General features: G+C 46.2%; 1 protein-coding gene across 1 annotated transcript in view; it reads left to right on the top strand.

Annotated features, from left to right (window-relative positions):
- Positions 1-15785, top strand: part of RNF212 (ring finger protein 212) — a 58245-nt gene that overhangs the window by 1921 nt on the left and 40539 nt on the right. Inside the window, exons 2-3 of the mRNA XM_054553659.2 lie at positions 3285-3346; positions 15476-15550. Of these exons, the coding sequence (XP_054409634.1) occupies positions 3285-3346; positions 15476-15550 (137 nt within the window). The remainder of the gene's footprint in view (positions 1-3284; positions 3347-15475; positions 15551-15785) is intronic.

Genomic DNA, 15785 nt, shown 5'->3' with positions numbered 1-15785 from the left:
TCGGGCAGCCGGGTGAAAAGTAGATTGGAGGGAGATAGAAACTGTGGGAGAGACTGCAGCTGAGCACATGAGAGGTGGTGGAGAGAAGTGATAGGTTCAGGAGAAGTTAGGTAGATTCAGCAGACTTGAGTCAGAGACTAGGGCTAGAGAACTGGACAGGGTTTCACTGCTAGACAGAACACTGGAGAGGAGCCCAGCAGGAGGGAACCCAGCAGGGTGGGGCACAGCAGGGTGGAGTGCAGGGCCCCTGAGCTCATGTTTGGACACGGCCTGTGTCCTATGAGAGCCATCCAGGGGAAGAGAAGAGGCAGTTGAACATGTGGGTCCGGAACTCAAGACAGCCAGAAATACATTTGGGGAGCGATTAACATGGGATAATAATCCTAGATATTGGAGTGTGGAGAGCCTCAAAGGCGAAGGAAACTAGAAGAGACTATCTTGTTGGAAAGAGCATTTGTTGAAGGAGGTAAGGAAGATGTCAGGTAAAAAAGAGAGATGTTGATGAATTAGACATCCCAGTGAAGTCAAGGAATTGGTGTTTGAAAGTGTCCGTTGGACCAATGAGGAGGGCACTGGTGACCCAAGATAATGTTTCCCAAAGATAACATTGTTAGGAATGATGGAGACGCGTGTGCCTTCGTGGTGCTGGGAAGTGTGAAGACAAGGCTCAGAGTGTCATTGTTTTCGAGGTCAGCATACCCTGTGTTGGCAGGTGACTGGTTAAGGGCCTGGGGCAGGTACAGATTCACAGGTTTGCCTAGCTCTTAAAGCCTAAGGTCAACAGAGATTCCAGTAGTCTCAGTGCATTCCTCCAAAAAGCCACAGATGCTGCATGTTGAGACCACACCAAATCCGAGGACACACAAAAAATGGTGAAAAGGGGTGGAGGCTCTGGGCAGAGCCCTGACTGTAGCTCCGTAGCTGTCCAGTGGTGTGTCACTCAGAGGGAAGCCCTTGTTTAGCTCTGGTGTATATCCTTCCAAGCATTTCCTATAGATGCAGATTTTTAAAACAAAAGCAATACGGTGTGTCTACCATTTAGTAATCTGCTTTTATTACTTACTCAAACATGGACCTCCTTCCGTGTTAAAATAAGTCTGTATCATCATTCTTAAGGTTGCATGATACATCTTTTGGCTATCATACCATAACATAGTTTCTGCAGTTTTGCTGTGAGACACCACTTGTTCTCTTACTTGATTTTTTTCCTTGGAATATATTCTTCGGGGTGGAGTGCTAGGCTGCGGGTGTGCACATGAAAAACTGACCCAAATGTGACCCAAACAGGCACAAAGGAAGTGCCTGTTTCTATTCCCTGTAGTGACACGTGAGCACCTGTTGTTCTCTCCTCTTTGGTGTCTCTTACTAGTGACTTTGACCTTCATTTTGTGTGTTTATTGGCTGTTTGCATTTTTTCTTATGCCTATTCAGGTCTCCTCATAGCCTTTTATTGAAGTGTTTCTTTTTAATTGACTAGTGAGCACTATTTATAGATCAGACATCAATCCCTTTGTCTTTTGGCCACATGTGATTTCCTCTCTGTCATGTCTGTTAATCCTCTTCCCTTGTAAGAACTTTTTGATTCTTATGAGTCGGCTCTGTTAATCTTTTACTGCATGACTCCTGGCTGTGATGGTGCATAAGAGGAATTTTCTTGCTGCAGAATTTGCACTTAAAGAGCTAGAAGGGAGGGGACCTACTGTCAAGGGTAGATGTTTTTAGCATGAGGGCAACTTGAAGAAGAGAGGAAAGGAGACAATTCTGGAGGCTGTTAGAAGGGGACACCTCACTCCACAGTAGGACACCATTCTGTGTGCTGGGAGCTGCGGACAGTGAGGTGAGTGTGGATACACAAGTGAAAGCTTGGGCTTGGGCTGGAAGAGATGCTGCCTCCAAGGCAGACAGGAAGGCGGTAGCGTGAAGTGGGATGTTCTGTGGTGGGTCAGTCTAGAGGAGAGGGCAGAGAAATTGAGGTAGGTCATGAGCCAGGGCTTCTTCTGAGTAGATGATATGAGGGCCCTGGTTTGAATAGCCCCATGGGGAATGGGGCAGAAAATACCCAGGAAAAGCAGGATTGCCCAGCAGTATTGCTGACTCAGCAGCGTTGGAATCCTCAAGTCTGTGAAGCCACCTCTCACTTAAGCGATGTTTTTTTCCTCGTTCTTAGCTGCACTGGCCCAGAGGAGGGGACAAAGCCACTGGGCTTGTTCAGGTTTGGACCTGATGTCCTCCCTGGAATGACAGGAGTGTCATATGACCAGGCTCATAGTGCCTGGTCAGCCCTGGGCTCCAAGTTGACTAGTGAGAAAATCAAGCTTGAAGTTCATTTTGAATAGTTAAAAATTTTAGATTAAGATATCACTATAAAGCCTAATCATAGGCTGGGCATGGTGGCTCATGCCTATAATCCCAGCACTTTGAGAGACCGATGTGGGCGGATCACCTGAAGTCAGGAGTTCAAGACCAGCCTGGCCAACGTGGCAAAACCCCGTCTCTACTAAAAATACAAAAATTAGCCTGGTGTGGTGGCAGGCACCTGTACGCCTAGTCACTTGGGAGCCTGAGGCATGAGAATCACTTGAACCCAGGAGGTGGAGGTTGCAGTGAGCCAAGATCGCGTCATTACACTCCCGCCTGGGTGACAGAGTGAAACTCTGTCTCAAAAAAAAAAAAAAAAGCTAATTATGGCCAGGCACAGTGGCTCACGCCTGCAATCCCAGCACTTTGGGAGGCTGAGGTGGGAGGATTGTTTAAGCCCAGGAGTTCGAGCCCAGTGTGGGCAACATAGTGAGACCCTGTCTCTTCAAAAAAATTTAAAAATTATCTAGCTGTGGCGGCACACGTCTGTGGTCCTAGCTACTCAGGGAGGCTGAGAGGGGAAGACTGTTGAGCCCGTGGAGGGGGTCAAGGCTGCAGTGAGCTGTGATCATGCCACTTGCAGATCAGCCTGGGCAACAGAGCAAGACCTTGTCTCAAAAAAAATTTTTAATTTTAATTTTTAAAAAGCCTAATTGTAATAAATACCTGGGATAGACTTAGCCTTAGGTGTTTTGATCTTTATGGTCACTGTTTTTGTGCATGTTTGCAAAGGAGGGGAATAGGATGTTAGTTCTATAAATCCTTCCAACTGTACCAGTACCCACAGCCTCATCCTGTCAGAACATGAAAACCTGTAAGTGATACAATCCTGCCTATTTCTTGGAGAAACATTGTAAAGTCTGCGTGTATACATATTTAAAAGCAGTAGTCAGTCTAATATAATAAAGCCTATTTTTATTTTATAGGTAAAAAGAATGAATGCTTGATTTGTAAAGCTCCTTGTCGTACAGTTTTACTTTCAAAGCATGTAAGTTGAAATCTGTAGTGTCTGCATCTTACTCACAGTCATATTTCCTTTTAAATTTGATATTTAATTTTTAGTCGTTTGTGGTGTCTAAAATTTTCAGTCACTTTGCTCTGTTAAGATATCTGAGTGATCAAAATGCAATTAGGATTTAGTTTTTAAAACTTAATTTTTAAAACTTTCTTAGCTATAGATTGACCTTATTCCTAGGTTGTTGAATCGTGCTGTGTTCCTGGAAATGAAAGTGGGTTAAGTAGATTTCTGCAGCACAATACAAGCACCTTAAGAGGGTGATAGAGTTTGGATTTGTATAGGGATCATATATAATTAAGAGTGTTGTTCATAAAGTAAGTTTAAAATCAATTACTGCTGAAGGCTTAAAACAATGCCTTTTGTTCTCTCTATAAAATATTCAGTTTAACTTGTTATTGGTATAAACAAATGGTTGGTCTTTTCTCTGCCTGATCTCTAAAATGTGCATTTGGTCTGATGATTTAAATATAATAGTTGTTTTTCTCTGATTACAAACATAATACAAAGTTACACAACAGTCATACAGTACAGAAAATTATAATGGCAAATGTGTAAGTCCCGCCGGGCACGGTGGCTCACGCCTGTAATCCCAGCACTTTGGGAGGCTGAGACGGGCAGATCACGAGGTCAGGAGATCAAGACCATCCTGGCCAACTCGGTGAAACCCCATCTCTACTAAAAATACAAAAAAATTAGCTGGGCGTGGTGGCGGGCACCTGTAGTCCCAGCTACTCGGGAGGCTGAGGCAGGAGAATGCGTGAACCCGGGAGGCAGAGCTTGCAGTGTGATCGCGCCACTGCATTCCAGCCTGGGCGACTGAGCGAGACTCCGTCTCACAAAAAAAAAAAAGGTGTAAGTCCCCAGATCCTGTTTCCCAGAGATGACAGTGACTAGGAGTTTGGTACCTGTTCTATGTGTGTTATTGTGATTTACCTTTTCATAAAAATGGTGTCTTCAAAAAACCAAACACCGCATGTTCTCACTCATAGGTGGGAATTGAACAATGAGAACACATGGACACAGGAAGGGGAACATCACACTCTGGGGACTGTTGTGGGGTGGGGGGAGGGGGGAGGGATAGCATTAGGAGATATACCTAATGCTAAATGACGAGTTAATGGGTGCAGCACACCAGCATGGCACATGTATACATATGTAACTAACCTGCACATTGTGCACATGTACCCTAAAACTTAAAGTATAATAATAATAAAATAAAATAAAATAAATGGTGTCTTCTCGGCCAGGCGCAGTGGCTCACGCCTGTAATCCCAGCACTTTGGGAGGCCTAGGCAGGCGGATCATGAGATCAGGAGATCGAGACCATCCTGGCTAACATGGTAAAACCCCGTCTCTACTAAAAATACAAAAAATTAGCTGGGAGTGGTGGCACACGCCTGTAGTCCCAGCTACTCGGGAGGCTGAGGCAGGAAAATCACTTGAACGCAGGAGACAGGCTGTGGTGAGCCGAGATAACACCACTGCACTCCAGCCTGGGCGACAGAGTAAGACTCTGTCTCAAAAAAAAAAAAAAAAAAAAGGTATCTTCTCAGTTGACATTATATTTTGGGCACACTCTTAAAATGACTGCATTATATTTTAGTATTTTCCTATCAGTGAGCCTTTGGATTTTTTCGGTTTTTTGCTGTTTCAAACAACCTTCCAGTGAACATTTTTAACCAATATCTCTCCACACTTGTAAGAATATTTCTGTGGCGTAAATTCCTGAAGTGATGAAAAAGCAAGGGCAAAAGATGTAAATGTTTACACTTTTAACAGAAAATACTTTATTTTCCTCCACACGTGTGGCAGCTTAGAGGCGGCTCAGTGCCTGCCTGCTTCTGCTCCTCACACAGTACCCTCACGCTAAGCCCTGTCACATGGTCGGGCTGGAGGCTGGTGAGCCCTTAGCCTTTCTCTAGCTTGGGTGGAATGTTCAGGTCATTTACTTACTTGTCTCCTAGTAAGTATATTTAAGACCATCCGTGTCTTTCTGTGCACTGCTATTCTGTATCATTTTGAGTACCGCTTTTCTCTCATTTCTAAATAATCTCTAATCTGTCTTTTTATTTTTTAACTCAAGAATTATTTGAAAAGATATGCTTTAGTTTCTGAGTGGTTAGATTTTAGCTCCCTGTCATTTTCATCGTTAATTTTTAGTCCTATGGCATTCTGATGAGAGAATATGGCTATGTGGGTTTTTTAATTATTGGGATTTTCACTGCGGTTTAATACATGGTAATTTTTCATATTTGATGGGTGTTTAAAAAGGCGTGTGTTCTTTTCTCTATGTCTGAGTGAGTGTGTGTGTGTGTGTGTGTGTATAAGTAAAATTGTTTAAAATGTGGAAGTTGTTCCTGCTTCTCTTTCTCTAAACCATCACAGACTGTGTGGGCTCTTCTGAATGCTGGTCTTCCCTTCCCTGTTGCTTCACCCCCCATAGGAGCTGCTGGTTTCTCCTCCTCTCAGTCTGGCTTCCTAGAGCCTCTTCACCCTGCAGCCAGAGGGATCTGCTTAAATGCATCCCAACTTTCCAGGAGTAAGCACCAAAGTCCCCCATGCATGTAGGCCCTGTGGCCTGGGCTCTGGCAGCCTCGTGGTCCCCAGGCAGCAACCCTGGCCTGCAGCCTCTCCAGGAGCCAGGGTCTTCCACCTCAGTACCTGGCTTTCCTGTTCCCTCTGACTGGAGTGTCCTCCCAGATGGCCACAGGCTCCATCCCCCACAGCCTTAAGGTCTCTGTGGAATGTGAGGAGACATCACCAACAGCTCTGGGTCATGCTGGCTTCTTTGACCCTGACCTGCGATAGAAAGGAAGCTTTATATTATGGCAGCGTGTGCACTTGCACGTGGGTGCATCTGTGTGTGAGCACTTTGGTGAAATCAATTTCACAGAGCAGTTCTTGTCCTTGCTTAGTGCAGTACCCTCTGATGGTTTCTATTCTCATGTTGTTTTTTCTTTAAAACAAAACACATTGTGAATGGACTTCCCCAGACCTGATTGTGACAGACACCACCATGTAAAAGTGACCCTCTGACTCTGTGTTCCTTGACCTGGATTATTCTGCTTCGCAGTGTGTGTCACCACCTGAGATATCTTTATATATTGATTTGTTTGTCATTATAATGCTCCATTACGATTGAACGCACAAAATGGAGCACCACCGTATTGGTTGGGTGGTGGATGGCCAGGGAGCAGGGTAGACTGAAGCCAGCGCCTGGGGATGTGATGGGTGGCCAGGCCGCCAGGAAGGGAGACTCCGGTGAGCGCAGAGCAGAGCAGCGGCTGTGCTCCCCCTGCATCTGCCTCCTTGAGGAGGGAGAGTGTAAGCTAGGCCGGGCCGGTTTTTACACACATATGTGGAAAGGAGTAGCTACAGTAAGGAGGTGAAGGACGAGGATGCCCCACAGTCATGGACATGCCAGTTGCTTTTGAATTCCAAGTGGTAAGACATAAGTCTCGAGGGTGAAGGCCTTGAAAGCTGAGGCAGCACTTCTGCCTCACTTCACTTGATGGGAACCCCAGCAGGCAGGGTCTGGAGACAGCAGACAAGAGAGCTTCCCCAGAAGGCAGAGCTGCAGTCCAGCCCAGGCTCTCCCTGGGGGAGGAGCCCCCAGCACCCATCCTCAAATGCCTCATGACGTGCACCTGTGTTGTCCTTCTCCCTTGGTACGGTAGGGAGTGTTTCTTAGCTGTCCTGCCCCGTGCCCCCATTAGACGTCAGGTCATGGTGAGGATGCAGACACGTTCATTGTCTTCTAGCTCATAGATTGCAGGCCAAATCGGGACCCGAGGGAAGGGGCCACATGCTGCCCCAGCATCTGAGCTGGGCCAGTGACAGTGGTGGTGGGGGCGCTCCACTCTGGGGGAGTGACTTTCTGTCTAGGGGAGGAGTGACCTGGGTACCAGTGACCAGAATGGCAGACCAGGCCAGACTGGGCAGTCATCGCCACACCTGTTCCCTTTCTTCCTGGGCACCTGGCTGTACTCATTGTCCCCACCTACCTTCCCATGCTGAAATGCAAGCAGGAGCGATGAAGACCACTTCCAGGCCTGGCCCATAAAAACAGCCTCCTGGACAGCCCTCTACCGTCCTTCCGTCACCACAGAAGCCCCGGAGAACAGGGCAGAGCTGCTGGGGGCGGGGTGACCTGAGCCTGTGTGGAAGGCCACCCAGGTCTTGAACTATTGTATGGGAAGAAACAAGTGTCCCAACAATAAGCCACTGAGGTTTGGGGGTTGTCTGATACACCAGTTGGCCTACATTCATCTTCGCATGTCCACATAAATTTTGGAGGCAAATGGTCAATTTCCACAGACACAGAATCCTGTTGGGATTTTTATTGTGGACTTACTGTTCTTTAGGGAGGCTTTGTGCATCAGTGTTAGTATTTTTCTTAGGTATTTAATGATTTGGACTGCTACTATTGTAGTTTTAAAAAATTTATCTCAAGTGCTTATTGCTAGTCTATAAAAATGCAATTGATTTTCTTAACTGTCACTAGTGACCTTGCAGAACTTACTTGATAACTCTGTTGGTTTATGTGTAGACTCTGCTAGAACATTTACATACGCCAACAGGTTATCTTTGAATAAGGACGCTTTAGATCTCTCTTTCTAATCCTTATGCGCTTCCTTTTTTTTACGGCATTGGCTGGGACCTCCAGTACAGTGCTGAGGAGAAATGGTGGCATTAGCTGGCGTCCTCGTCATTTTCCTAATTTCAGGGTCAAGCTTCCAGTATTTCATCAAGTATTATATGTGCATCAAGTTTTTGCTAAGGTTTTTTTTTTTTAATCATCATGAATGGTATTGAATTTTGTTAATTTTTCTATGATTATTGACTATAACTTTTATTAGCTTATTCTATAGCTGTCGAGATTATCATTTAATTATTCTCATTTATTAATGTGGTGAGTTGCATTTATTTTTAGAATTTGGAACCCACATTAGATTCTAGGAATAAATTCAACTTTGTAGTGTTATAAGGTAGCTTGTATATGTAAGTAAATTCAGTTTGCTACTATTTTGCGTGGGGTTTTTCGCACCTGTGTTCATATGAGAGCTGGACCTGTAAATTTTTTTTCTTGTAATGCCCTTTTCACATTTTGGTAAATCGGGTCTATTCTGGTTTCATAAAACAAGTTGTAAATTATTTTTACTTTTCTCTTCTCTGGAAAATTTTTTGTAAGATTGGGGTTATTTCTTTAAATGTTTGGTAGAATTCAGAAGTGACACTATTTAGGCCCAGTAACTTTTCTGTTCAAAGATTTTAAACTAGGGATTTAATGTCTTTATTAGACATCAAACTGTTTAAAGTTCCTAATTCTCCTTGAGTCAATTTAAGTAAATTGTGTTTTTCTAGGAATTAGTGCATTTCATCGGAATTTTCAAATTTCTTGTCATCAATATGCTTGTTATCCACTCATATTCCTCATGTCTGTAAGTTCCATAATGATGCCCCTTGTTTAACAGTGCGTATTATGAATTCTCTTTTCTCTTGACCAGTTGTGCCAAATGTTAGTGATTTTTTTAGTAGAGACGGGGGTTTCACCCTGTTAGCCAGGATGGTCTCGATCTCCTGACCTCGTGATCCGTCCGCCTCGGCCTCCCAAAGTGCTGGGATTACAGGCGTGAGCCACTGCGCCCAGCCTTTTTTTTTTGTTTTTTTTTGGTTTTTTTTTGAGACGGAGTCTCGCTCTGTTGCCCAGGCTGGAGTGCAGTGGCGCAGTCTTGGCTCACTGCAAGCTCCACCTCCCAGGTTCACGCCCTTCCCCTGCCTCAGCCTCCCATGTAGCTGGGACTGCAGGGGCCCACCACCACGCCCGGCTAATTTTTTGTATTTTTAGTAAAGACGGGGTTTCACCATGTTAGCCAGGATGGTCTCGATCTCCTGACCTCGTGATCCACCTGCCTCGGCCTCCCAGAGTTTTTTTTTGTTTATTTTTGTTTTTGTTTTTTGTATTTTTGTATTTTTAGTAGAGACGGGGTTTCACCCTGATAGCCAGGATGAATGTTAGTGATTTTTATTAGTACTGTGGACTCTTGAACAACACAAGTTTTAATGGTGTGTGTCCATGTATACATAGATATTTTTCCAGTCAGGTGCAGATCAAAAATACAGTATTCATGGGATACAAAACCTGCTCAGATGGAGGGCTGACCTTTCCTCTATGCAGGTTCTACAAGGCCAACTGTGGAACTTTAGTATGCCTGGATTTTAGCACAATTGGGGTCCTGGAACCAATTTCCCCTCATATACTGAAGGACGACTGTATTTTCAAAAACTAATTTTTAGCTCTGTTGATTGTGTCCATTTTATATTTGTTTCCTATTTTGTTAATTCTCTTTATCATTTCCTTTTTGTCTGAATTTAGTTTGTTCTTTAAGATGGGTGCTTAGGATTAATTTTCAATCTTTCCTCTATAATATTACACTATAGCGTCATAACTTTCCTTCTGTGTTCATTTTTGCCTGCAGTATACATATTTGATGATATTATATTTTTATCTTTGAATTTTGATATTTTTACTCAGTTTCTCCTGTGACCCATGTGTTACCTAGAAGTATATTCATTTTAAAATATTTGCAAGTTTTTAGTTACAATTTCTATGAGCTAACACATAGTCAAGTACACACATTATGAGTGTATACCTCAGTAAATTTTTCACAATCATAATGTGTAACCAACATTTAGGTCAAGGAAAGTAGTTTACCCCCTGCTGCAAGCTTTCTTAGGTGTATGTACAGATATTTTTGCGCTGAGAAGGAAGAGCCCTTCACAAGATGAAGCATAATGGGGCCATATGTGTATTTTTGTTTCCCTATGGCAGGAGCTGGAGGAGGGATGACACTCAGTAGCGGTTTCTCAGGTGAAAGGAGCAATGGATGACGACATAGCAGATGATGTCACGAGTGGTGTGGAATTTTATTAATTTTTCTATAACTATTGACCATAACTATTTCATTAGCTTTTTTCTTCCCTAGTAGAACTTATTCATTCTGGAGAATTAGTAGGAACTGGAGATATAGGTGGCAGAGTCATAATCCTTCAACAGGAGCAGATGAACAAAATCTCATCTTAAGCAGAAGGGAATACTGTGTTTACAGGACCTTTCAGAACCGTGAGCCAGAGTTTGACCACTTGAAAAGTTTAGAAAGAGAAGAAAAGTTCAACAAAACTAGGTGGTTTCCCCGAGAAAAATTCTGCTCAGTATTGTCTACCAATAATAATACAATTATGGAAAATCAGTGAAAGGGACAAAAGACCAGAAGGATATAACTTGAAAAGGAAGATGGGGTGTGTAGAGATGCCACCACGGCTACTGCACTATGAGTGCCAGTCTTTAGGCCCATGGGTCTAGGGGTCGCAGTCACTCCACAAAGAGCATCTGCCAACGCTCATACTCGTCACATCAACTCAATTCCTGTTAATAGTGATTTTGAAACATGTTTATCTGCAGGTGATTTGCAGATTAAAATCAAGTCTTTGGCATCTAGAAATTATAGACAGGAGTTTTAATATTGTGGATATCAAGCCTGACAATATGAAAGAGCTAACAGGTGATTTCAGCCACAGAAGTCCATCTGAACAGCTATAACACATCTGTATCTAGCAGCAGTAAAGGAACTATTTGCTCATGTGACATGAGAGCGTCTGCCCTCTGTGATAGGCATCTACACTGAAGAACCTGATGATTCCAGTAACGGGTCATTTTTGTCTGAAATCATCTCCTAATTTCTGATGTAAAATTCAGCCATAGTGGTCAAATATGATGATAGAGACCATTTGTTAGTCAAAAGTTGGAACTTCAATATGGAAAACGCGGCTTGGTGCGGTGGCTCACGCCTGTAATCCCAGCATTTTGCAAAGCTGAGGCAGGCAGATCACCTGAGGTCAGGCGTTTGAGACCAGCCTGGCTAACAAGGAGAAACTCCATCTCTACTGAAAATAACAAAAATTAGCCAGGCTCAGTAGTACACACCTGTAATCCCAGCTACTTGGGAGCCTGAGGCTAGAGAATCATTTGAACCTGGGGAGTGGAGGTTGCGGTGAGCGGAGATCGCGCCACTGCAATCCAGCCTGGGCCATAGGGTGAGGCTCCATCTCAAAAAAAAAAAAAAAAAATTATGGAAAATGCCTGTGGAAATGTAACAGGTGCACCAGTAGCTCGGAAGTAAGCTGTGCACTGTGTGAAAAGGACCATGTGTCTGACAAATTCAGTGTTATTGGAATGGATCTGACGGTGTTGTGACTGGGTCTTACAATAATTTCAGAATGTTTGACAGAAACACAAAACAAGACCTAACGCTAGAAGTATCACGGGAAAGCAGTAAGCCTGGTACGATTCTGAAGCCGTGCACAGGCCATGCAGGCAGCAAGCAAGAGAAGATGAAATCAGTGTTGACAGCTGAGACTCCAGCAAGGAAGTCCTGTGTAAGCCTGGCGCCCCAAGGACAGTATCGTGCTGTAGCCAGTACAATCTGTGTGTGTTTCAAGACAGTAAATTAGGGCTGGCATTCCTAGTCAAGAGAACCCCCTTCCTGCCTAGTGGCAGTGGCTGAATCAGCCTTCATGATGATAAGAGCCCTCTTTTGCAGCGCCCCTTTCCTGTGTCTGACAGCGAGTCACCAACAGCACGCCTTTACAGCTGCGTGAGGAGAGCTCCGTGGATCCCTCACGGTGGTGCCCCTGTGTCCGCTTACGCCGTCGGACCTTGGGACTCGATTGCTCTGCACCGGGGTTGATTTCCTCCACTCGTTACGCCCTCTGCCCTGATGACGTCAGACGCAGCAAAGGCCTTCAGTCACGCTGTGAGATTTAACTCTGTATCCTCGTTACTGTACCGTTGTGGAGCACACACCCCCCTTTTAAAAATTAAATACAAAAAGAAAACATCCGTTTGTGATTTTCCTAGGGATTGTGCGAGCAGTCTTGACATTTAAAAGTCTAATGAAAATTCAATTTTCTTGATGATGCGAGGGCCTCAGCTCTCACCCGATCCCCCTTCTCCTGGCCTTCCCCGCACGGCTCCTGCAGCCACACTGGCTCTCACTGCACTGGGCCCCACCATACAGGCCACCCTGGCTCTCACTGCACTGGGCCCCACCATGCAGGCCACCCTGGCTCTCACTGCACTGGGACCCACCATACAGGCCACACTGGCTCTCACTGCGCTGGGCCCCACCATACAGGCCACACTGGCTCTCACTGCGCTGGGCCCCACCATACAGGCCACACTGGCTCTCACTGCGCTGGGCCCCACCATGCAGGCCACACTGGCTCTCACTGCGCTGGGCCCCACCATGCAGGCCACACTGGCTCTCACTGCGCTGGGCCCCACTATACAGGCCACACTGGCTCTCACTGCGGTGGGCCCCACCATACAGGCCACACTGGCTCTCACTGCGCTGGGCCCCACCATACAGGCCACACTGGCTCTCACTGCCTCTCACTGCGCTGGGCCCCACCATACAGTGCTGCCATGGACAGCTAATACTCATTTAGATTTTCCCCCATTTCCCCCTCTTCGCTGCTCCTCGCTGCCTCCCGAATCTCTGTGCTTCTATCAGGAATTATTTTTCTTACCTACGGGGAGTTCCTTTATTATTTATTTTAGTGCTGGGCTGTTAGTGACAAATTTTCAGTTTTTGTTTTTAAAAAATGCCTCTTTTTCTTGAAGCACATTTTCACAGACTTCAGAATTCTTTGTTGAAAATGAATGCATCTTAGCATTTTGAAAATTCTGGCACCTGGCTTATCGTTGGCCCTCTGTGAGGTGAGTGCCGGGGTGGAGGAATGGCTGCCTGTGTTCTCCTGCCCAGGCCTCACTGAGGTCTGTGCATCTGTGCTGTGATGCCGTTTGTTAGTTTTGTAGACTTCTTGGCTGTTCTGTCTCTAGGCTCATCTTCTGGACATCCTGGGGTGTCTGTCATGTGTAGAATGACTCAGTCCCCCTCACCCAGAAGGCCATGGAGCCAGATCGATCTGTGACAGCTTCTTCACCTGCTCCCATTTCTGGTCCATGGAGCTCTTGGTCTTGTCTCTGAGGCATCTGTGTATTTATAATATACCTTAGATAACAGTGACAGTCTCCGCTCCCTGCGCACTCACATGGGCCACGCTCTGCTGGGGGCACTTTTTCTGTATTGTGTCACCTGCTGCTTGCCATGGCCAGGGCTGAGGGGGTGCTGTTTCTGCTTCTGTTTTATACGTGGGGAGACTGAGGCATGGAGGAGTTAGGTGAAGAAGCAGGGTTGCAGATCTGGATTTAGGCCAGACTCTGAGCTCCTGATGCCTGTCACATTGGACATACTGCTTGTGCCTTTGCAGTTTGGTGTGTATGGGATGGTGTTACACAGGAGCTCCTACCCCATCCGAGCCAGAGCCAGGTCTCCCCTCTGTTGGGTCTGAGGTCCCCTGTTACAGAGGAGCTCACCTCCAGGATGCTCTGCTTGGCCTCTGCCTCTGGGCGCCTGGGAGTGGATTCTGGAGTGGATTCCAGGACCTCTTCATCTGCACCTGCCCCGGGCGTTGGGGCTGGTGCCTTAATCCTGATCCAAGCCAGTCTATACTCTGTCTTCTAGAATTCTTCAGTCTGGTCGATTCAAGATATCGTTTCCTGTTTTCTACCACAAATAGAGTATTTTTTCCTAAATTTTACCGTCATTTCAGTGAGATTTGGGGAGCCCCTGGTAGGTAGGTGGATGGGCTTAGATGACCGTCTTGACTCTCTATGCGCTCACCATCCTGAAACACAGAATGGGAGGAGGCACGAGGTTCTTCCTATGTCTTGTCATTCTGGTGTTTGTCCCTTTCTTTGTTTTTGGTTTTGGATTTTGGTGTTTTGTTTTTTGTTTGTTTGTTTGTTTTTTGAGATGGAGTCTTGCTCTGTCACCCAGGCTGGAGTGCAGTGGCACGATCTCGGCTCACTGCCACCTCCACCTCCCGGGTTCAAACGATTCTTCTGCCTCAGCCTCCCAAGTAGCTGGGATTACAGGCACCTGCCATCACGCCCAGGTAACTTTTGTATTTTTGGTAGAGATGGGGTTTCACCATGTTGGCCAGGCTGGTCTTAAACTCCTGATCTCAAGCAGTCTGCCCACCTTGGTCTCCCAAAGTGCTGGGATTACAGGCATGAACCCCTTTTCTTTGGACTGCTCAGGCAATTCTGGCTCACGGTAGCTCCATGCCTAGGACAGCTGTCGCCTAGTGTTTTGTGCTAACGTGGTCCTGGGTGGGGAAAGTGAGGGAAGGCCAGAGGTGCAGGGAGGCGAGGCATGGCATCCTGGAGGCACTTGTGAAGGAAGTTGGGAGCGTCTGCATGAGGGCCTGTAACCAAACGCTGTTTCTTTTGCCCAGGCTGGAGTGCAGTGGCGCAGTCTCGGCTCACTGCAAGTTCTGCCTCCCGGGTTCACGCCATTCTCCTGCCTCAGCCTCCTGAGTAGCTGGGACTACAGGTGCCCGTCACCACGCCCGGCTAATTTTTTTGTATTTTTAGTAGAGACGGGGTTTCACTGTGTTAGACAGGATGGTCTCGATCTCCTGACCTTGTGATCCGCCTGCCTCGGCCTCCGAAAGTGCTGAGATTACAAGTTTGAGCCACCGCTCCCAACCTACAAGATGCTGTTTCTTAAACCTGCGTCCTTTCTTAAGGTCCTTACACTTGCTTTTTAAATAACTCGACTTGTACTTGTGACTACATAGTGGTAACTTAATGCTTGTCAGCTTATATCATCCTTCTGATTTTAGTATGTCTCCATACTAAAGGAGGAGGCTGGGCTGGAGGCCTTCATTCATGGTGACCTTCTGCCCTCACTAAGACCCTTTTGAGGAGGGAGCGTGTCTTTGTCAGGCAGGCTGCTCTGCCTCCTAGCCCTCAACACTGCCCCGCACAGACCTCAAAGGGAAGTGGCCAGGATAAGGGGCTGTCCTGCTGATCGAGGCTGTCCCTGGCAGGGCGCCTGAGAGGCCATTCACAATGTACTGGCCACTTGGGTCATCTATAGCTAATTCTAGGTCTTAAAGTACAGTTTTTAACTGGTGGCCAGAAGCATTTATTAGACGCAATAAATGTAGAGTCATTTCTTTCTCTTTCAGACCGACGCAGATATCCAGGCGTTCTTCATGAGCATAGACAGTCTGTGTAAGAAGTACTCCAGGGAAACCTCCCAGGTGAGCTATGAGGGGTGTGGCTTGGTTCCGTGATGAGCCAGGTGCACTGTCCCGAGACCATGGAGCTGTGAGGAGTGCGCTCAGTTCCATGATGAGCCAGGTGCATTATCCTGAGACCATGGAGCCAGAGCGGTGCGCTTGGTTCTGTGATGAGCCAGGTGCACTATCCTGAGACCACAGAACTGTGGGGGGTGTGCTTGGTTCCGTGATGAGCCAGGTGCGCTATCCTGAGACC

This window comes from Pongo abelii, chromosome 3 (genome assembly GCF_028885655.2).
Source record: "Pongo abelii isolate AG06213 chromosome 3, NHGRI_mPonAbe1-v2.0_pri, whole genome shotgun sequence".
NCBI classification, from domain to species: Eukaryota; Metazoa; Chordata; class Mammalia; order Primates; family Hominidae; genus Pongo; species Pongo abelii.
Note: the sequence above shows the minus strand (reverse complement) of the source record. Positions and strands in the feature narration are given on the sequence as shown.